Raw genomic sequence first — 22,522 nt, 5'->3', positions numbered from 1 at the left:
CCACACATGACTGTTACATGTGGTATTGGTGGCAAGTGTTTGCCTAATGAACTGTGACATGACCTTGTGTCTCATGCTGTGCACTAAACTAACTCTCTAACATATTCATCAGTACTTTATTAAATTAGTGATCCCCTCTATGTCACGTAAAAAAGCTGAACTGTTAGGATAGCTCTCCATGAATTTAAAATCTGTCAGCAGTTATTGTTTACACTTCTTTGTGAACTGTCTATCAGATGTATTATCACATGGACAAAGGGACAGACTATAGGAAGCTAAGGATCAAATTGAAACTTCAGAGACAAGTAGATCTACCTAAGATATATGTAGCATTTAAGACTGTTTGTTTCTTAGCGTACCCTGACAATATACCCTCAGCTATGCATGGGCAGAAAGTATACCTTTGCGTAAGTATGTATGTACAAGGTTGACTGTTTGTCCCTTAGTGCCTAAGGCATCTTCTGTGTGTATTCTCACTGCTACATGAATGTGTATGGTCATGTGATTGACTGAACACTGATCATAATGGGTTACATGATTGTATAATATGTATAATGGTTGTTGTGTGGTATGTACTTGCATGCTCGCCAATTGTATGCTGCCTCCATTGTAGTGCACTGTGTGAATATTACATGGTTGCTTTCTGAACTAAAATAACAAACATACTTAGGAACATGGTAAGTTGACTTTTGGCCTTGCTCATTATGTATATAGCAACCTTAGAGAGGTTTCAGTAGAGCTTTACTTGGTATAGGAAAATGCATTGCATTGTGATAATCATTAGACTTCTGTGTGCGTAAGTTGTATGATATTCTAGTGAGCCTGGCAAAACATTGTAACAACAGAGTTCTCACATAAATTCCACCAGAAACTTGTCTTAATTGATATGGGCACTATAAAGAATTCTTTTCCTCCACTTTCATTGTGATTTCATTTATGTATGATGAATGTACAGACAGTTATGCATACCTGCTACTGTTCCCAGTAGCCAACTTGTAACTTTCTTGCTACTGGTGGAATAAATTATGTTAGAGTGACCTGACAACCCAACAAAAATTCAGTTATACTTCTGGTCAACCTAAAACATCAAATACAATTATGCTCCATTAGTTTTGCCTCACCACATCACTTAGTTAAGCATCCAATTTACATCTCTCCACCCAGGTACCTGCCCTAGGTGTAATGGCTATAAATTAACTGCTAACTCCATTAGCAGCTTGACCAAGCATTTGATATGATTTACACTTTGTAATATTCATTTGAAGGCTATTTACAGCATATGATTTAGCCTTAACATTATGATATAAGAATCTTTCAATTTATACAGTGCAATCATCCAATAACATACATACGTACCATACAAGTGTTAACATTCAGCTGTAGACCAGCTATATAGGCAATCAAGCCACACACACAATACAACACTTAGTTATAAAATGTCTCATGTATCCTGTATATCATCTGTGCCAGCCAATTCGGCAGTTGTTTGTGTAATAAAATTCATCTCTTGTTAGCAACTGCTTTCAGTATTTTGCACCACTATATTAAAGAGAAATAGTAAAACAGTGTGGGTGTGATCAGAGATGTTTAACTTACTTCAGTTCTTTGTTGTACACTACTACACTTAATATAGAACACTGATGTCTCATCATCTCTCATACCAACCCTCCTGGGTACTGGTGGAGTAATTATTATGACATTTTTTGATCCTTTAACTGTGTCCTCATCAATGGCAGCTCCTCTGATGTAGATAGCACCAAGAACTGAGATATTATCTTTGTTCTATAACAATAGGGAGTATATGTAACACATTGCTACATACACTTATTGGAAGGTATATAAGCTACGTCATTTGTGGAAAAAGAATATATACACTTGTATTTAGTTTTTGTGTACGTACCTTAATGTGAGCTTTGTAATAGTAGAGGAAGTTTCCTTTAAGAGCAAATTCTCTTCTTCTCCATCTAGAGTACCACTGAGGACAAGGCCCTGTCTTCTGAAGGACCACCTTTTGTTCAGTATCCTGCAGTCCAAGACTGGAGTATGTTGGCTAAAGGAAACACAAGAACTATAGTAAAGGTAATTTAACTACCACAAGCTAAGTAAGTACATCTATGTATAGGCTGCTTAGAGCTAAGTGTTTTTATAGTTCTTACCTTACTGACTGTTGATCTCTTTAGCATGTTGTAGATGCTCTTGTCAGTATACAACATTATTGCTCTGCTGTCTTCCTCTACAATATCAATGGTGTCCAGTTGGCAAGCCATAGATATCCTTGTTGGTCTCTCTGTTTCCATCTCTGCAGATCTTTTGACACTGCTACTTATGTTACAGTAAAACTTGTTATGCCTACAGCATGGTTGTCAGCTGCTTTTATATGATAACAACAGGGATTCTATTTCCTGTGATTACATAATTCTTTACCTTACATGGTGGTAAGGATGACTATCAATTTCTATTGTTAAAAGTTTAAGATACCAAACATAGTTCACACCAAGCTACTACTAATCCATCTGTTGACTACATAGTTTAGTAAATGAAGTGTTCTTCCATGGCAGCTGTATGGAGGGTCTCAAGGATTGTGACCATTTTATCATACGAATGACATAGTGGTTGACTATACTATTAATAATGTTAAATATTTCATCATTTTTGACCCTTCTAAACATAAGAACACAAAAAAATGCCATTCATCTAATTAATACAGATAGGTTTACTAAAGTAAGAACTTGTGTATTGAATTACATTCTCTTGTAATTGTTGCACTTAAACTAATTTCTTCTATGTCATTTATAAAGGAGATATCACTTTCTCCTAACAATCATCCGAAGTTGTTTGTAGCTAAAGAGTGACAATATGTCTTGTACATATATTCTTCATTTCCACCCCCCATTGTAGTCACTCTTCAGTTTATCCCTATGAAGATGTAGTTGTAATTAATCCAAAATTATATATCAGTTTCTGCTGATCTTGGGGCACACCAATTTTAAAAATCATTTCCCATGCCAAGCTCAGTGTCATCTGTAAACACATTATCACTTTATCACAAACCATTTGTTGTAGTGCCTTCTTTCTACCTCCTGATGTCTCAGCCGCATAATCACTAGTTGCACTGCAACAATCAGTTCTAATATTAATGTTGCTTTGAGGAATCTGTAAACACAATAAGTAACTTTTCTTCTGTGCATTGAATGGCTTCACAGAACATTCCGTTTCTACAATTCTGTCCATGTTTGTAGTAACTGCCCGTATAACCCATGGGCAGATTATGAAGGTGTTATGATAACCTGTAAAAAATTGTCATCTTAAATTTTAGAAGGCTTCACATGTTTGGATTATATGCTCTCTTTCCAAAGTGCCTGTGTACTGTATACAATTTGGTAGCTGTTTTAAATGCACTATTAAATTTGTGGGAAGTTGTAAGTGCTTTTACTGTAATTGATATTGAGTTAGCTAGTATTATCAAATTTACTGTATATGAATTTCAGCACATGGTAATTCCCCATCAACAACCTTAGAATTATGATATATTTCTTACTAGAATCAATACCGGATTATATTTATTTATTTATTTATATTTATTTATTTATTAAGGTTTTACAGCACAAGTGCTGAAGGTCTGTAGGACACCTGGTCCTACAGCCTGTTTAAAGTTGTTACATAAAATATGTTTGAAAAGGTGGAGAAAGAAGTAAAAACCCATGACTGCCTTGAACCTGCAGTCATCCGATTAACACTCGAATGCTTACAGGAGTCTGCCAGGCAGTCAGGATGTTTTCTCCTTGTAATATATTATTATATTTACTGTGGTCTATTTGTAAACATAACTGCCAACACAAATATTTCAATGCATCATTACACACATATAGATGAGGGACAAAGTTACACATTCACATACAAACATGATGTCATGATTGTGGTAGTTGTTTGTGGTAGTTGTTTGTGCATGTGTTGATATGTTGCATGGCTGGGAACTATTTAATGTGTTGACCACACAAACTCTAATTGTCTAGCAAAGCCACTTCTGTTTTTTCTATTGGTATGTAGTTGGTAACATATTACACTGGGCCACATGACCACATTATGTGTCGAGTTCTGTATTTCTCATCCTGTAAGTCTTCAATATAGCTATAGGGACTAATCAATGAGCATACATGTATGTTACAGGCAACAGGCCAATATAAAGACACACTGCAGCACTGCTTAGAAAGTGACACAGACAGACTTAATAGCTGTATGGTTTCTTAAAGTAGTAGAACACTTGATTGGGTGTCACCAGGGTAATATGTAATTGCTACCTGTGATGTAATAAAACTGAAGGGAAGTATCATATTATCCACACTGTTTATGAAGCCACCATGCATGAATATATATATACCATCTTTATTTTTTCTTGGTACCCAGCTGTGTGTTATAGACTGACTGGTAGGGTGTACACAAAGATAACACAGAAGTGCAAGAACTGATTCATTAATACAATAAGGGCCGTACCAGGCTTACTGTACAATATTCAGAAGAGCGCAGTAATAAAACTGCTACAAAGTTGATACATATAATATATTATGCAGTTTGAGGTTAAATTTACCCATCTAATATGCCGTCGTCTTTTACAATGCAAAGAATATAGGTGCTCAGCCTTTGATTTGGTACCCCACATGTGTTCCAGTTAAATGATTTATTGGCTTTCTTTGACTGCAGCTGCTTGCACTGACATCTGTTGCAAGTGTTTCAGGTGATCAGTTTAGACTTTAAATACTGGATTACAACAACTACGTATAGTACAGTCAGCATAACCTCTCAAAACTTCCACCTTGAAATGTGGACACATAATAATCAAGACACTTGTCCAGAGTTCCATTTGCGCATACACCATAATCAAAACACTTTCTTAGCAATGTCGAGTCACTTTAAGAGTCAATTGCACTTCAGCATTGCCACAAGGTCAAGAATACAGAAGAGGTCCCCCATGTACTATGTTCAACTTCCCCACTGGCTGTGTGATAAGGTATTATAGATAACAATGTCACGGTTCACACCAGTTCTCACCAGTGTTATCATGCCCTCATCAACTTAAGTATGTTTTTACTTCCAGCCTCCAACAGTAGATATCCAATCCAGATGATCTACCCTCTGTATCATGCTGGTAGAATAACAGTGAAATGTGTCTGTAGTAAGCAACAGTCTTCTCTATAGGAACAGTTTCTTTGAGACTATACCAGGGTATTTAAGGGTTGAGATACTAGATCAGAGCAGCCAAAAGTACTCTAATAGAACAGTCATAGATAAAATGAATACCTACTGACTTCATGGGCAAAGAAATAAAATTACATTTATTTATAGGGACAGTTGAAGTGTCACTAGGATCAGATGGGGCTTGTAGTAAAGTAATCATTAAAGAGTCAGTAATATTAATGCAGCCTATGTGATATGGGATTTAGATAGACTCTTCATACATAGCATTAGTAAATGAAGTTATTAGATTGGGTTTATAGGCTAAATTAATTTTAGCTTGAAGGAGGTTAGAGAAGTTATTGTACTTTGTCTGTAGTAGCATATTTGTTAAGTTCAGTTTGCATGTAAGTGTTCTAAAACAATTTTACATAGTGCTGAATATCTCAGTGAATTAAATCAGGCAGGCTGTAACTGCTTATTGTGATGTGTTGGAGCAACAGGAAAGCATCCATCCACTTATGACCAGATAAAGTCATTAAATTCACTCTGCATGGAAACAACAAAGACCCTTGTAGTCTTGAAGTTTGTGTGGGTCCGGTGATATTGCTTGGAGTTCAAGAGGTATATAGAAATATCAATTGTAATATTGTGATGATCAGAATTAAGGGATGGGCAGTGGAGGATTGTCATATGTGTATATTGAAAAATACTGTCAGTTAAAATAAGGTCTAGGATGTTGCCAGCAGTCTGAGTTGATTGGTCAATTAATTGAATGAGATTTAGTTCAAAAATGATTGATCTCACAGAAGTGAATAACTATCAAGCAAGTCCCAGTTTATATCATCAAATTTGAAAGAGGAATTCTTTAGGGAAGTTATGAAATCATCCCTGAATGAATTCATTTGGGGAATGTCATGGAATTCTCTACAGTTTGGATCATTTTAATGTTCAGAGCCTGCCAGACTCCTGCATTGGCTTTCTATATTACAGTTGGAAACCTTTGAAGTATCCTCTGAGGCTTCCTTCCATTCATTTGTATTGGACATCTTGGCTTCTACTAAGGACTAGAGAATGCTGATAATTGTTGCTTTAATTGTATAAAACTTCAGACAGTATTTCCCATGGATACGTGTCATAGTGACATGAATGCAATCATCAACTTACAGGAATGATTTTGTAAATGTGCCAACAAATGATAGTCATTGCAATGGAATGTGTGCAAATTGCCTATGCTGTTACCGAAGTTGGTGTAATCATAATATGTATCCTAACCACCTTGCATGCATAAGGATGTCCAAACGTAAGTTCTATTTTTCTTGTGTCACTTATAATGCATCTCATCTTTCATCCTTCTTATGGCCCAGGTTCCCTAAAGGAAATATATAGGAAGTTATGGTATGTATGTTATGTTATGTATGTATGGTATGTAATGTTATGGTATGTGCACATTGGTATGTAATGGTATAGACAACTACCATACTTGATAATCTAAATTTCTTCAGTGACTAGGCAGTAACATTTGAGAGAAGCACCTACGTTGGACATTTCCAAAGCAATCTGTGCAGCTAATGTTCTGCTTATATGTCAAAAAAGAAAACTTGCTAATAAAATTTCTGGACATTTGCCATCAAAAATTTACCACCCCAACACCTTTATACAATGTTCACTGACACCTTGTAGAGAGTTCAGCTACAAGAAACCACGAGTTCAGCTGCAAACAAATCAAATTGTAGTGAGTTCAGCTCTATGAACAGACCACCCTGTAGAGAGATCAGCTAGAAGAAGTTACCTTGTAGAGAATTCAGCTACAAAGAAACCATCATGTAGAGAGTTCAGCTGCAAACAAATCACCCTGTAGAAAATTCAGCTACAAACAAATCACCCTAGTAGAGAGATCATAAAGAAGAAGTTACCTTGTAGATAGTTCAGCTACAAACAATTCATCCTGTAGAGAAATCAGCTAGAAAGAAGTCACCTTGTAGAGTGTTCAGTTACAAAGAAACCACCATGTAGAGAGTTCCCTGTAATAAACATATGTATTATATATATAATTTGTACATTTACTGATAAAATCAGAAATATTTAAAGTATTTAACATCTGCTTCATCTTTTCTTCTTCCTGTGGTAAAGAAAAAAAGATAGGTTAGAAAAGCCCCAAAGCTGGCCATAGGCCGGCTTTGGGGTATACAAATACAAAAAGAAGTGAAATCTAATCCAAAACAGCCAAGCTGTAAAAAAAGTGAAAAAAGCTGTGAAATCCAAGGTGGCAACCAAGAAATGGCTGTGATGGTAGGATAATGGTAAAAATTTTAATAACGACAATTCAGGTGAATTTTGGTGCCTCTTGGTCTTGGCACAAAATTCACCTGAATTGTCATTATTAAAATTTTTACCATTAACCTACCATCACAGCCATTTCTTGGCCGCCACCTTGGATTTCACATCTTTTTTCACCATAGCCTTTTTGAGGGTCGCACTCTTTTTTTTACAGCTTGGCTGTTTTGGATTAGATTTAATTAACATCATCACTACACACACATACACACACGCATACACACACTTCACTTGATCTTCTGTTGCTTTACATGGCATCCACTCAGGAATTGAATGGAAAGTAAAAATACGGCATATTGTTGAGGTCGCTGTTTAAGAAGAAGATCTGATAAAAACACACATACACTACACACTCTCAATACACACATAAGGAGTCAAGTCTGGTGTAATTGAAAGTACATGTATCACTAATTTAATTAACACAATCACTACACACACACACACAAATACAATACACACACACACACACCATTTATCTACACATATATTGCACAGTGATGGTAAATGAAATTATTATGTGGTCAACCACATGAGAACATTGTGGTAGGGAAGTAAGAACATGCATCCATGTTATGGAATTTAATGGAAATACCTAAACTTAATGATGGGACCAGATGATGAACAATGGGCACAGTTTGTTGTGGTGGCCATTTTATTAGGATACTTTAGGGACAAGTATGCATGTCTATAATATACACTACATTGTTGCTTATGGTCAGCAGCTCTGTACGTGTACAACAAATGACCTAGAATTGGTCTTTATTATGAAACAGTAAACGTACACAAAAATATGTTTTCTGAGCTATTTTAATACATTAAATGGTGAGGCATATAGAAGCTCTGTATGTGTACAAAGAATGACCTAGAATTGGTCTTTATTATGAAACAGTATTTGTTATAAACATACACAAAAATATGTTTTCTGAGCTATTTTAATACATTAAATGGTGAGGCATATAGAAGCTCTGTATGTGTACAACGAATGACCTAGAATTCAAGTTAGTCTTTATTATGAAAAACATACACAAAAATATGTTTTCTGAGCTATTTTAATACATTAAATGGTGAGCCATATACATACCCAACTATTCAGCGACATGGCATTAAGGCCATACCTATTGGATTTTATGTTGCACGGGCCCGACCAACTGTCTTTTTTCATGACCTGAAATGATAATGATAATCACGTGATATAGGATCACGTGTGGCAAGATGGTCAATCTCGTATGTGCTAGTGAAAATCAGCTATTGGGATAAGTTCTCTAGGCATTAAACTCTTCAAAAGGTTGAGCTTTAATGGTGAAAATATTCCAAACGAAGTAGTTCGTATACTCAAGAGGTTTGTTTCATTGTACAGTAATACATTGTGGTGCTGCATATGTTTCATGCAACGTTTTTTGTAGTTGTTGCTCTTTTTGTATGGTAAATTTCACCATAATACTTGAATTTTCTATTATGTACTAATTATTATTATCATTATCAAATCGACCTACCTACCCAAATTTTGCCTGTGCAACATAAGACCCAGCAGGTATGGCCTAAGTAGCATTAATCATTTGTAAGTACAGAGCCCAACTGAGCCCACAAAAAGACAGGCATACTAGTACGGATGCGCATCTCTGGCAGAGTAATACACGCCACCAGTAAGGTTTTGGTACCCTGGGTAGTAGGATTATGTCCTTCCGCGTACTGCCAACTGAGTATCTTACTAAAGTGCATGTAGGATAGGGCTTTTACAGATAAATCGCCCTGCAATACTGTTACACGGTACGAACAAACGTACCGCATTCACCTCGCATTTTCTAACTTATGTAGACTCATTTAGAACGGTAATAAATCATCTACAAGTCCTCTTGTGACGGCCAGCTGCTTCCTTCTTGGATGTAAACACACGTATAATGAATTATTGAAGTTCCATACTGTTGGAACAGGCCAAGTCAATAGCTGGATCTTGCAATTGTATATTACATCTGCGGTGTGTCGATCTTGAACCCCTTAAACACATAACTGCTGAGCGGAGTAAAGAGTAAGAGAGTTTACATCTTATCCAAAGTAGAGTTTGACTATATAGATGACCCCGTTTCTCAGAAATAAGAGTTGCAAGTCTTTTGTAGACAATAGTTGCAGCTGGGCCCATCCCTCCCAGTGCATGAAAACACCAAAGGAGAGTAAGTGCCCCTTTCTACCTCACGTATTCACTCATCATACATTCTCTTCTTGTCCAGTTCAGCTAGACGATAGCATTGAGCCAGAGGGGAGGAGGCATAGGAAGCAGCCAAAGGGTTAAAAACTTTTGCATCAAAGAAGGCCATCTTCCTATCCTGCTCCCAAAAACTTTCTGCACTTACGTCAAGCCTAGCACCATCTTCAATGTTAGCAGATCTATAATGGAATTGTTCTCCTGACAAAGGCTGTAATGATGGTTCAATGCGAACATTGTGGCAGACTTCTGATAACAAGGATGCCGTGATATCCCGCAATTCATTATGCCTTATTGAGGGAAAGCCACCAAAGGAGCAGCTGAAAGCATTCTCAACAGTCATTGATTTCCCACAAACACAACTTGAGGGCAGGGAAGTGGGCTGACAGCCATAACGAAGATGAAGGGCATCACAAAAGGCTCCTTTATGTAAAGTATAGCCATGCTCAGATAGAGGAAAGGTAGTAAGCCAGCTAGACAAGCCTTTCTCACTAGAGAGTAATAGAGAACGTTGTAACTTGGGTGAAAGGATAGGTAAGAGTTGATTATACAAGCCTGATAAAAACTGTTGACAGTTGGTAAAGGCTTGCTGTTTAGTACCAAGTTGAAGCTCCAAAACATTATTAGGAAGATTGTTGTAAAATAAGATCCACCAAAGGAGCAGTAATACTAAATGAAGAAGTAAATTGGTGAGATGCATATTTGGATGGACTGATTATACCAAGTCTAGGAGGAAGAGAAAGCAATTCACGTTCTACATCGTTAAATGCACACTGTCCAGTCAGGGTTGGTAACAACTTGGTACGAACCACCTCCTCCAAAGGACCAAGTAAATCACCTATATCAGGAATACATCTGACCAGATAGTTCCATCTACTGATAGCACCATGTGTGAAAGCAGCATAAGCTGCATGCGGTTGTGTCACAGATATATCAGCCAGAACTTCTAATTCATGCTTCTACACAGAAATTTTGTGGTTAACAAAGGAAGAAACAAAAGAGGCTGTGCCTAAAGCAGCCCCTAAATGACGCTTTCCCTCTGCAGTGATTAAGATACCTGTACCATGAAAGATTGGGATGGCAGCATCATAATGAGAAGGCTTGACAATCAAACAAGTTTTAGATGGATTAGAGAAATAACCATAGGTAGGACCAATAGAAGCAAGTTCATTCCACCAGTGGCGAATATCAGGCAAGGATCCACAAGCTGTAGCATCATCGGCATACCAAACTTGCTTAACAAAATCATCAGACAAGGTGTTAATTAAAGGAACAACTCCCAAAGCATACATGGGCATTGCCAGGGGATCTCCCTGGGTGGTACCCTATTCAGCAAATGATAGCTGTTAGTGTATGATGGAATTCAAAGGGTAGCTAGCTCATTCTACCACCAAAAACACTCCTTTTGTTTTTGAAGATAGAATAAAGAAACAAGGTACTAAGTAATCAATCGATGCCTTACTGAGTAGTAATGGCAAACTGCAAGCTAGTGGAATGTGTAAACATGTAGATCATGTGATGCGGTAATTATACACGTGGGGTGGAAATGAGTATATGCCCAGTGCTGCATTGTATTTACCATCTCTCTTATTAGCCGTGCTACCCAACAGATAGTAGATAGGAAGTGTGATGGAATTGAAAAGGCAGGCCAGATCACGTGATCTTGTTATCAATTTTGTTGGAACTGGCAGGTGAATAAATCATTGTTTACATGATAACAACAAGAAATACTTGATTACATCATAGATACTACACCCATTATGATTACATAAAGATCAAGAGTAATTATTTTTAATATATTTATAGTTATATTCTGTTTTTATGCAAGATACGGCATATTGTCTCTATCATGTTATCTGTCCAGAGATCATCTACCAGAAAGAAATATTACTTTGATCAATTATGAATGAACGTTTGCATGCACCCACGCACCCCCCCCCCCACACACACACACACACACAAACACACACACACAGAGACATGCATGTACACACACACGCACGCAATCAACACATCAAGTTGGCTTGCTCAACAGAAGATAAACCAACTTGATATAGCAGACCAAACAGGAGACCTACAATGTATGCAACACAGTGTATACGTATGTAGACAGGTGGAACCACTCCACAGGTATGTCACACTAAAAAAAATGTATGTGCCATTTGCTTTAAAGAGTTCCAAATTGAGCATAAAATGGTGCCAAGCTTTTGTGAGTATTGATAAAGTGTTGGTTTTATGTGTGTGAGTACTGCCGGGGTAATGGTGTTAAAATTCAATGAGTGGTGTAGTGTGGAATGCTGATTCAATTAAACACACATACAACCAACTCTATAATCATGCTAGAGCTATAAGACAACAAACTAAATTTGAGCATACAACTACTGAACAGATTGAACCAGGCTTTAATTAAAATTCCAAATATACACAGCTAATTGAATTAACACCACATCAATTGTCAATACCCTCACACATACAGTGTAGCATGAATCCTATGTGCTTTGTGTTATAAACATTGAGATCTACACCTGCATAAGGAGTCAAGCCTGGCGTAATACTTATCACTAATTTAATTAACACCATCACTACACACACACACACATACTTCACTTGATCTTCTGCTGCCTCACACGGCATCCACTCAGGAATTGAATGGAAAGTACAAATACGGCATATTGTTGAGGTCGCTGTTTAAGAAGATCTGATAAAAACACACATACACTACACACATAAGGAGTCAAGCCTGGTGTAATTGAAAGTACATGTATCACTAATTTAATTAACACAATTACTACACACACACTAATACAATACACACAACACACACCATTTATCTACACATATATTGCACAGTGATGGTAAATGAAATTATTATGTGGTCAACCACGTGAAAACATTGTGGTAGGGAAGCAAGAACATGCATCCATGTTATGGACTTTAATGAAAATACCTAAACTCAATGGTGGGACCAGACGATGAACAATGGGCACAGTTTGTTGTGGTGGCCATTTTGACAAGTATGCAAGTCTATAATATATATTACATTGTTGCTTATGTGTGGCTGAATTGTTGATAAAGAAAATCTTGGTGTACCATCCAGTACTGTACATGAACTCTTGATGTTTGCATTACTATTATAGAAGATATGGTGTGTAGGTGCATGGAATAAAGGGTCAAACAAGTCAAGTAGGCTATGCCGAAAGGAAGAATCATATTAGGAAGGAGACTCAATAAAGACTCCACTTATTCTTACAAGCAACTGATAGATTACGATCCATAGAGGGTGATGATGTCAGTAATACACTATACATACAAGCTAGCAGAAGTATATGTATCACCAACTGCAGGGCAGAAAAAATACAATGCATGATTCACCGCAAGGTTGTGTTTTGTTCATGGAAAATCTAGAAATTTAAATCTTTGGCATATTTAAGATGCACAAGTATGTATCAAGCAAGGTACATGTATTAAGGGTGATATAGTATTTGCATGCATGGTATAGTGTTCACAAAAACAATAGCTTTAACTAATGAAAACCCACATTAAAATTTATCCATCAAGATCGTGCCATTTGATAATACTTTATACTGACTATCTAATACCAAATTAAGTGTACGTCTGCTGCTGTCCACATAATAAATAAAATTAATTTACTTAGTACAATTTTCACATATGCACATACAGGTTCAGCTGAAGACCAGCTATATAATCAATCAAACCACATACACACAACACTTAGTTATGAAATGTCCAGCTCATGTATATCCTGTGTATTGTTTGTGCCAGCCAATTTGGCAGTTGTTGTAGCAAAACTTCATCTCTTGTTAGCAATTGTTTTCAGTATTTTGCACCACTATATTAAAGAGAGTTAATAAAACAGTGTGGGTGTGATCAGAGATGTTTAACTTACTTCAGTTCTTTGTTGTGCACTACTACACTTGATATAGAACACTGATGTCTCATCATCTCTCATACCAACCCTCCTGGGTACTGGTGGAGTAATTATTATGACATTTTTTGATCCTTTAACTGTGTCCTCATCAATGACGGCTCCTCTGATGTAGATAGCACCAAGAACTGGGATATTATCTTTGGACTACAGTAATAGGAAATAATGTAACACATTGCTATGCAATACACTGATGGGAAGGTATATAGCTATGTACATAATTTGTGCAAAGAATACCTGTACCTAGTCTTTGATAACATACCTTAATATGTGCTTTGTAATAGTAGAGGAAGTTTCCTTTCAGAGTAAATTCTCTTGTTCTCCAACTAGAGTACCACTCTGGACAAGGCCCTGTCTTCTGAAGGACCACTGTATGTTCAGCATCTTGCAGTCCAAGACTGGAGTATGTTGGCTATATAGAATAATCACAAAGAATATGTGGTAAATTTATAGGTATAATCCTTAAAGGTTGGAGTTATACATATAAAGTTGTTCATTTCTTACCTTACTGACTGTTGATCTTTTTAGCATGTTGTAGATGCTCTTGTCAGTATACAACATTATTGCTTTGCTGTCTTCTTCTACAATATCAATGATGTCCAGTTGGCTAGCCATAGATATCCTTATTGGTCTCTCTGTTTCCATCTCTGCAGATCCTATGTGATAATCACACTACTACTATTGTCCACACTAAAGCTTGTTGTACCTATAGCATGGTTATCAGCTGCTTTTATAGGATAAACTGGCAGGGATTCTATTTCCTGTGATAACATGATACTTTACCTTAAATGGTGGTAAGGATGACTATCAATTTCTGTTAATAAACAATTCAACATGTGTAAGATACCACACATAGTTCACGCCTATCTACGTACTACTAACCCATCTGTGGTCTACATGGTTTAGTAAATGAAGTGTTCTTCCATGGCAACTGTGATAGCTTTTACACATTATGTAGTTAGGTATTGCAGTGATGTACTTGTTGTTTTGATGCTCAAGAGAATCACAGGTCGATGAAATCAATGATATACTCCTATGATATGGTATGTTGGGCATGGCAACAGATGAAGGTTAGTATAAAGCCTTGCGTATTTGTATAGGTCAAATTTAATATTTCAGGAAGTAGTGAGAAAGTTATTGCTACATTTAATAGACTCTGGCTGCCAACAGAAACCAGCTTTATAAATGTCCTATACGTTTCCTTTTCATCCATTAAGTGAATAGTATAGCTACACAACAGTTATACAACATGCACTAGTGTGTTACCTGATATATATATATGCATGAGCATGAGGGTCCCGCTCTGGTTTGTGTGTATTACTAAAATAAAATGCCACTCACATAACTAATGCCACAATGTGCTAATATTGTGTATTCATCCTCTTGTAATCTACAGTAGATGCTTTGTAGTTGTTTTAATTGTACACTACTTGCCTTTCCTTCCACATTTCATAAGCTTCACAAGATATGTTCATCTCTAAAAATTGAAATAGGTTACTATCAAGCTAATTTTCCTTTAACTTTTTGAAGAAATACTTTGGATTGTCAAGTTGATTATAAAGTCATATCATGAGTATATACACATTTGTGACCAGAGTGGTCACAAATTATTTCACAAAACATCAGTGTTGACACAAGTATTTCAACATATCACCACACACATATAATGTTATTGCTATGACGAGGGACTACAAAGTGACATCATAAATTGTACAGATGATATATGGCTGGGAGCTATTTAATGCATTTACCACACAAAGGTATAACATTTCCTATAGATAGTTGTTATTACACCACAACATGTATTCTATACTCCTCGTCCTGTCCTACAGCTATAAGCACACATTACCAAGACATAAGTGGGTGCATGCATGGTTTCTTATTAGTAGAGCACTTGATTTGGTGTCACCCAGGTAATATTTAAATGATACCAATGGTACGGTTTTACCATTGGTATCATTACTACTTGGATGGGTGACCGCCTGGGAATACTTGGTTAGTACTTGGATGGGTGACTGCCTGGGAATACCTGTGTTGTAGACTTTTTTTTCTACTGATGGTAAGATTTTTACTTCAGCTTTTTTGGAAAAGTACTGAAATGGATTTTTAGTAGCAGATATTAAGAGAGTATTTTGCTGGAGTGTTGTGTGTATAAATACTGATGTCATGATACTAAACAGAATATATCATTTACCCATGCTAGTCCATTCAGTGATGTAAAAAGTTTTTGTTCTGTGTGACATGACATATGATAATTACAAACGTCTACATACAAAGAAGGTGAAGATGAAGTACTACAGTTGCTCATAACCCAGCTGTGTCAAAGGTGGCCACATACAGTTTTATACATACTAATATATCATATTGAAAGCTAAAATGATAATTAGGATACAATACACATGGTTACATTTTTTTGTGCATTACACCGGCCACCCGGGACATTGTGCTGACTTCTTGGATGAATACTTCAACATGGTTACAAATAAGGTATTAATGGCGGATCCATGATAGGGCATTTTGAGGCAAAGCCCCCCCCCCTCCTTGTGGAGGGGCCAGCCACACTTCTGATTAAAATACTAAACTTTGTCAGGCCAAGATCAGTTTATAAAACCCATGAAAATATGCACATTTTACTAGCATTTATTACAAATTCACCTGAAAACAAAGCCATTTATTACAAATTCACCTGAAAACAAACCAATTCAAAGTCAAACTAGCTGCGAAAGCGAAATTGTCACCTAGCACCTTCATGCTTATTAAGCGTCTCTAAAAATAATTACTGTGTTGCTATTATTTAAGACATTCAGAGCCTTTAAACAGCGTTTAAGGCTTCACAACCATCTGCAAAGGTCAAAATGGCAAAAATCAACAGTGTGACACTGCTAAGAGGTTGTTTTTGCTGTTTCAAAAATGCAGCAACTAACAAGAGAATCTGGCTCTCCCAAACCACTTACAACTTAGTCTGTTTGTGCCCCTCCCCTTGCCAGCTCCCGGATCCGCCCCTGGGTATCCAGAATAGAAAACTTTCCATGCCTGACATCCCCACTGACTGTGTGATGAAATACTGATGCCGATGACACATGCAAAACTACCAATGTTAGTACCAGATGTGTACCATACTGGTGAAATTACTGTAAACCTGTAAAAGGTGTCCACAGTAAACAGAGTTAGGATGGTGGGCTGATATTAATACATGATAGGAGCTTAGAATGGAATTTGCTATTCAGCCAAAAACATTCCATGTCTGATGGCCTTTCATCATGTTAAGCCTCAGAATAACATCTTGAGTTACACAAACAGCCTTCCATCTGTTTTAAGTAGACATGCATGCCGCTTATAATTCTATACTGCTGCTTGTAGCATTGCACATGCATGGATAGATACCTAGAGAGGTCACAGTGATAAGCTATTCAGCAAAACTGTGCTATATAACATAGTGCAGAATTTAGTATTGTAACTATATAAAAGATAACAGAAATCAACCATTGATACTTGTCCTAATTATGCCAATGAAATGTGTGTAAAAAATTGCTCCTATACTCTTTGCTAGCTATCACTGATCGTGAGTGCTGCTACTAGTACTATTGCACTAATGTGTTGGAAGCATTACAGTATATCTTTCACAAGTGTGATATTACACATCACACCATGGTTAGGATAGAATTACAAATGCGCATACCACTTACAGCTAGTGACTATAAGCAGACAATTAAAACTATGACATCAGGTAGTAAAGCAGAGGTATTTCCTTACCTAATGGTGTACTGTCAATTGTGAATTTCATTGAGAACATAGTTAAGAGGAACACTTTCAGAATATTTGGTACATAGGAGTGAAGATATTAACACTCACAATCCACACTAGTAACCATGCAGGATGTGCTTTCTTTGTAAACACTACGTAATGATTATTTAAACCCATTCAAAAGATGGTTGTGGACTATTGTTGCATGGCACAGTAAAACCTGTTAATAGAGATATGGTACATGTATGTGATAGAACAGTTAATATTTAAAAAGACAACTATATGTAGTAGGTAAGCTCCGTAGCAAGACTGTTAGGATTAATTGTACATGTGTTTATAAGATGTCATTGTATGGCTCCTGCTTAGGTTACAGATGAGGACAACTTGACCAGTCTTAATTGATCAGTATACATAGAAATTACTGGTTCTACTAACATAAAGATTATTCAGTAAAGAATTACTGACATGTTCCTCATAGTGATGTCAGCTCAGGTTTGCATTTATTTTACTTTGAATGGCATTTCTGTCAACACTGTATATGTACTCCTACCACTATCTTGTTGCAATATCAGGCAACTGAATGTGCCACTTTGTCCATGTACTAGTACTACTGTACATTGATACTGAAGTGAAACACAATCAGACTAAATCATCTAATTTTACTATTTAAGGTAATCCTACATAAATCTGCTCCTTCATATTGATAATCTGATACCAGCCAAGTTACGTGATGTGCGCATGTATGTATGTATGTACATATTTATAGTCATTTTGAAAAACAATGCTTGACGTTAGGTTGAGTAAGTGCTGTACTCAATTAGCATCATGACTCTGATAGACACCATGACTTCTGCAGTAGGCAGTCTTTATGATGAAAATGACCACCCACCCTCATGCTTTTTTGAAACACCGTGAATCAACTTTGCATGGCCCAATGACGAGTCACTCAGGTTTTTCTGTCTCATTACAATAATGCAGAAACATTTGCTATACTGCCTTACATAATTTGGTGATTCTTTACTATGCTATATACAACAAACCTACCAGATTGTCTTTAACACTAAACAACAGTGTACATGTTAGGTACTAGTTATTCTCACAGGAATGTAGTGCTAATAAATATCCCCAAACCTATGTTGCTTTAGCCACAAACCCTAAGCTATTATAGTGCTTGCTGCTGAGTTACTATTTGTGAGTTACGTGACTAGTTGGAATGTGTTAATGATCGATTAATAATGAATCTCACTGTAATATAATTATTATGTTGAGCCATACTTGTGGTGTTTTGATAACGCAAGCATCACCAGTCAGATTCATGGGTGAAGGCACTATGCAAAATTTTGATACTACACAATGCTATACACAAAATGATGCAACTTGTACATACATGAAAAGACACTTTGTTATTTCTTTAAGGTGTAATCACATATGCATCCAACCATATTTTACCATTGTTTGGTTAGTTTTTCATACATTTATCTATCAGTGGAGCCTTTCTATATAGTGTGGCTATATGTATGACATATGTCACTTAACACAATTCATCTGGCAGATCTATAGTTATATACAATGTTATAAGTTTGTTGGAATATTAGGTATGTTCTTGTGAATGCAGTCAATTACAATGTCATTAAGTCCATGAGGAAGATGAAAGAATGCACAATGCCAACACACCCCAACAGTAGGTCTCTACGGGCCTAAAAAGATTTAAAATCTACTGATCTGTTTAAGATTGTCCAAGAAGCCACCACTGCTGGGAACTGCTACCGCCACAAGTATGTAGTATAGAAAGCAAACCACCTGGTACTATTGTTTAGATGAACGATTTATGCTGAAAATAGATAGTATAGTGAACACACTCATTGGTGCTACATGCTGACCATGGATGGCTCTTGTGCCATGCATGTTCAGTACTCAACATGCACAATTACATGCAATTAATGTATACCATGGATTCAGGGATGCACATGTTAGCCACATTCAACTTCAACCAATTGTTTGGTATATACTCTTATGCAATTACCACACACTCTTCATTCAGAGGCTGATACAATAACTATAAATTATAAAAGCTCTTAAATTAAGTAAATGACAGTAACTAGTATTATGAAGTCTAGCTCTTATAAGTTAATTTGCAATAATTATATACAAGTGAACAGCTGTAGACCAGCTAGTCAATCAACTCACATACACACAACACATAGTTATAAAATGTTTCATGTATATCCTGTGCACTGCCTGTGCCAGCATGGCAGTTGTCGTTCATCTCTTGTTAGCAATCTCTTTCAGTATTTTGGACAACTATAAAAGTGAGTTAATAAAACAGTGTGGGTGTGATCTGAGATGTTTAACTTACTTCAGTTCTTTGTTGTACACTACTACACTTGATATAGAACACTGATGTCTCATCATCTCTCATACCAACCCTCCTGGGTACTTGTGGAGTAATTATTATGACATTGTTTGATCCTTTAACTGTGTCCTCATCAATAGCAGCTCCTCTTATGTAGATAGCACCAAGAATTGGGATATCATCTTTGTTCTACAGTAATAGGAAATATTTAACATCTTGCTACACAACACACTAATGGGAAGGTAGCTACAATTTGTATGAAAATATGTAGCTTGTTTTAGATGGACATACCTTAGCATGTGCTTTGTAATAGTAGAGGAAGTTTCCTTTAAGAGCAAATTCTCTTGTCCTCCATCTAGAATACCACTCAGGGCAAGGCCCTGTTTTCTGAAGAACCACCTTTTGTTCAGCATCGTCCAGTCCAAGGCTGGAGTATGTTGGCTAAAGAATGACCACAAAGTATATGTTATGAACTACAGGTATAAAATAATCTTTAAAGGTTGGAGCTATACAGGTGTATATGTATCATTATACAGTTGTTTGTTTCTTACCTTACTGACTGTTGATCTCTTTAGCATGTTGTAGATGCTCTTGTCAGTATACAACATTATTGCTTTGCTGTCTTCCTCTACAATATCAATGATGTCAAGTTGGCTAGCAATAGATATCCTAATAGACCTCTCTGTTTCCATCCTTGCAGATCCTATAAGATAATCACACTACTACTATCGTTCACACTAAAACTTTTCATGCCTACAGAATGGTTATCACCTGCTTTTATAGGATAACCAGTGGGGTTTCAGTGTCTATTCCCTGGAATTGCATGATGCTTTACTTTAAATGGTGGTAAGAACGACTATCAATTTCAATTGTTAAACAATCCAACAAGTTTAAGATACCAATATAGTTTACACCATGGTTTAGCCAAATGAAGTGTTCTTCCATAGCAATTGTGATATGTAGCTTTACTCTATATGTATATATTATGTAGTTAGAATATACTGATGCTAAAGCCCTGCCTCTGGCTACCCACAATCTGTTAGAACTATTGAAACCTGGCCTTCATAAAATACATAGCTGTCCTGCAAGCCACCTTCACCCAAAGGTGAATGGTAGCAATATAACAGTTATACAACATGCACTCATCTTGTACTGGTGTGTATTAGCTACTAAAACAAAACCCACCCACATAACTGGTTCCCAAAACTAAGAATTACAATGCCACAATATATTGATATCATGTAGATTCTTCTGCAATTGTTTTACTGGGAATTTGTTTCTTTAAAGTAGACATCAACAAGCATCTACAGCTATTTGTAATCAATATTACATAACTCCACTCCACTCACTCTGCTGTAATAGCATTCAATTTATCCCCTTGAAGATCTTACACACAGAAGGTGAATAGTTTCTTGTAAGTAGAAAGCTTGGTTGGGTGTTATCTGGGTAATATTTAAAGATACCATCCTCTGATGTCATAGTGCTATCATTTACCCTTCCCGCATTAATCATGCTAGTGATGTCTATCCATTAATAATAATAGGTGTTGATCTAGGGTAAGGAACAGTTTCTACGTACTAGTCCATTGTTCTGTGTTATTCACCATTTGGTGACATATGATATATCTCAACATGTACAAAGAAGGTGAAGATATACAAATGCCATTCCTAAATTATTTCCTATTATTATGAAGCACTATAGAGTTACTCATCACCCAGCTGTGACAAAGGTGGCCACAATTTTTCACATTAAAAGCTTAAACCCTCTCAATAAGGCTATCCTGAATTGTGGAAACTTCGATAATTAGGACACAAGACTTAATGGTAATACATTTTTATGTACAGACATTGTGCTGACTTTTCAAATGAAGATACTTCAATATGGTTACAATTAATTAAGATATCCAGAATAGAAGGGTTCAACTGTGTTTTCAACTGAAACTACCATTCCCAACTTACCCACTGACTGTGTGATGTACCACACTGGTGAAATTACAGTAAACCTGTAAAAGGTGTCCATAGTAAACAGAGTCTTAAATGGTAGGTTGATGTTAATGCATGATAGGAACTTAGAATGGAATTTGCTATGTAGCCAAAACAGGTGGCTTTTCATTAAGCCCGGCTTAGCACAAAATATATCTCAAATGTCCAGCTTGAGTTACCAACACAACAGAACAGCCTTCCATCTGTTTTAAGTAGAGAGGCTTATAATTTTCAAAAACAAACTATCTAAAACTGCTTGCTGAATATCTCCTTAGGGCATTGCACATGGATATAGCTAGATACTTTGAGGTCACAGTGATGAACTATTAAACAAAACGGTAGTACAGAATTATTATTGCAGACAATATATTATATACAGGATAAGAAGAAAGGTTTCTTTATGGTTTTGTCCATTAATACGTGTCCTATATAATGTCAAAGCATGGATTGTAATTGACAGAATATGTGCCAATAAATGATAATCATTAATTTTAATGAAATGTGTATGAAAATTGCTCCTACTCTTTGCTATCAGTGCTGCTATTGATATTATTGCACCACTGTACTGTACAGTATATCTTCCTATCTTTCCCACAGGACGAATGGTGAGTATATTACACATCACACCATGGTTAGGATAGAATTATATATATGCCATTTACATCTAGTGACTAAGCAGACAATTAAAACTACAACATCAGACAGTGAAGCAGATCTAGAGGTATTTCAGCCCTTGCTGTAGATTGTGAATTTTATTGAGAACATAATTGAAGAACACTTTCAGAATATTA

At 36.5% G+C, this 22,522-nt stretch overlaps 3 protein-coding genes and 1 long non-coding RNA gene across 4 annotated transcripts; 1 reads left to right on the top strand and 3 right to left on the bottom strand.

The window, feature by feature from the left end:
* Positions 1-1,312: 1,312 nt before the first annotated feature.
* On the bottom strand, positions 1,313-2,366 carry LOC136237142 (uncharacterized). The gene is made up of 4 exons (XM_066027446.1): positions 2,157-2,366; positions 1,901-2,050; positions 1,597-1,782; positions 1,313-1,539 (listed from the first exon to the last, which is right to left on the bottom strand). The coding sequence occupies exons 1-4, from the start codon at positions 2,295-2,297 to the stop codon at positions 1,501-1,503; spliced, it is 516 nt and encodes a 171-aa protein (XP_065883518.1). The 5' UTR covers positions 2,298-2,366; the 3' UTR covers positions 1,313-1,500.
* A 6,236-nt stretch (positions 2,367-8,602) lies between these two features.
* LOC136268908 (uncharacterized) lies at positions 8,603-11,607 on the top strand. The gene is made up of 3 exons (XR_010707143.1): positions 8,603-8,845; positions 11,301-11,397; positions 11,453-11,607. It is a non-coding gene; the product is annotated as an uncharacterized lncRNA (long non-coding RNA).
* A 1,713-nt stretch (positions 11,608-13,320) lies between these two features.
* LOC136237143 (uncharacterized) lies at positions 13,321-14,342 on the bottom strand. The gene is made up of 4 exons (XM_066027447.1): positions 14,157-14,342; positions 13,915-14,064; positions 13,614-13,799; positions 13,321-13,556 (listed from the first exon to the last, which is right to left on the bottom strand). The coding sequence occupies exons 1-4, from the start codon at positions 14,295-14,297 to the stop codon at positions 13,518-13,520; spliced, it is 516 nt and encodes a 171-aa protein (XP_065883519.1). The 5' UTR covers positions 14,298-14,342; the 3' UTR covers positions 13,321-13,517.
* A 5,079-nt stretch (positions 14,343-19,421) lies between these two features.
* LOC136237144 (uncharacterized) lies at positions 19,422-20,474 on the bottom strand. The gene is made up of 4 exons (XM_066027448.1): positions 20,301-20,474; positions 20,041-20,190; positions 19,753-19,938; positions 19,422-19,697 (listed from the first exon to the last, which is right to left on the bottom strand). The coding sequence occupies exons 1-4, from the start codon at positions 20,439-20,441 to the stop codon at positions 19,659-19,661; spliced, it is 516 nt and encodes a 171-aa protein (XP_065883520.1). The 5' UTR covers positions 20,442-20,474; the 3' UTR covers positions 19,422-19,658.
* Between the last annotated feature and the right edge of the window lie 2,048 nt (positions 20,475-22,522).

Source organism: Dysidea avara, chromosome 10 (genome assembly GCF_963678975.1).
Source record: "Dysidea avara chromosome 10, odDysAvar1.4, whole genome shotgun sequence".
NCBI lineage: Eukaryota > Metazoa > Porifera > Demospongiae > Dictyoceratida > Dysideidae > Dysidea > Dysidea avara.
Note: the sequence above shows the minus strand (reverse complement) of the source record. Positions and strands in the feature narration are given on the sequence as shown.

Bases quoted from the DNA above. Each gene is read 5' to 3' on its own strand.
- LOC136237142 (XM_066027446.1), bottom strand. From the start codon at position 2,297: ATGGAAACAGAGAGACCAACAAGGATATCTATGGCTTGCCAACTGGAC. The intron at 2,051-2,156 runs GTAAGAACTATA...TGTTTCCTTTAG, and splicing joins AGAGATCAACAGTCAGTAAG to CCAACATACTCCAGTCTTGG. The intron at 1,783-1,900 runs GTACGTACACAA...CTATTGTTATAG, and splicing joins ATTACAAAGCTCACATTAAG to AACAAAGATAATATCTCAGT.
- LOC136237143 (XM_066027447.1), bottom strand. From the start codon at position 14,297: ATGGAAACAGAGAGACCAATAAGGATATCTATGGCTAGCCAACTGGAC. The intron at 14,065-14,156 runs GTAAGAAATGAA...TATTCTATATAG, and splicing joins AAAGATCAACAGTCAGTAAG to CCAACATACTCCAGTCTTGG. The intron at 13,800-13,914 runs GTATGTTATCAA...CTATTACTGTAG, and splicing joins ATTACAAAGCACATATTAAG to TCCAAAGATAATATCCCAGT.
- LOC136237144 (XM_066027448.1), bottom strand. From the start codon at position 20,441: ATGGAAACAGAGAGGTCTATTAGGATATCTATTGCTAGCCAACTTGAC. The intron at 20,191-20,300 runs GTAAGAAACAAA...GTCATTCTTTAG, and splicing joins AGAGATCAACAGTCAGTAAG to CCAACATACTCCAGCCTTGG. The intron at 19,939-20,040 runs GTATGTCCATCT...CTATTACTGTAG, and splicing joins ATTACAAAGCACATGCTAAG to AACAAAGATGATATCCCAAT.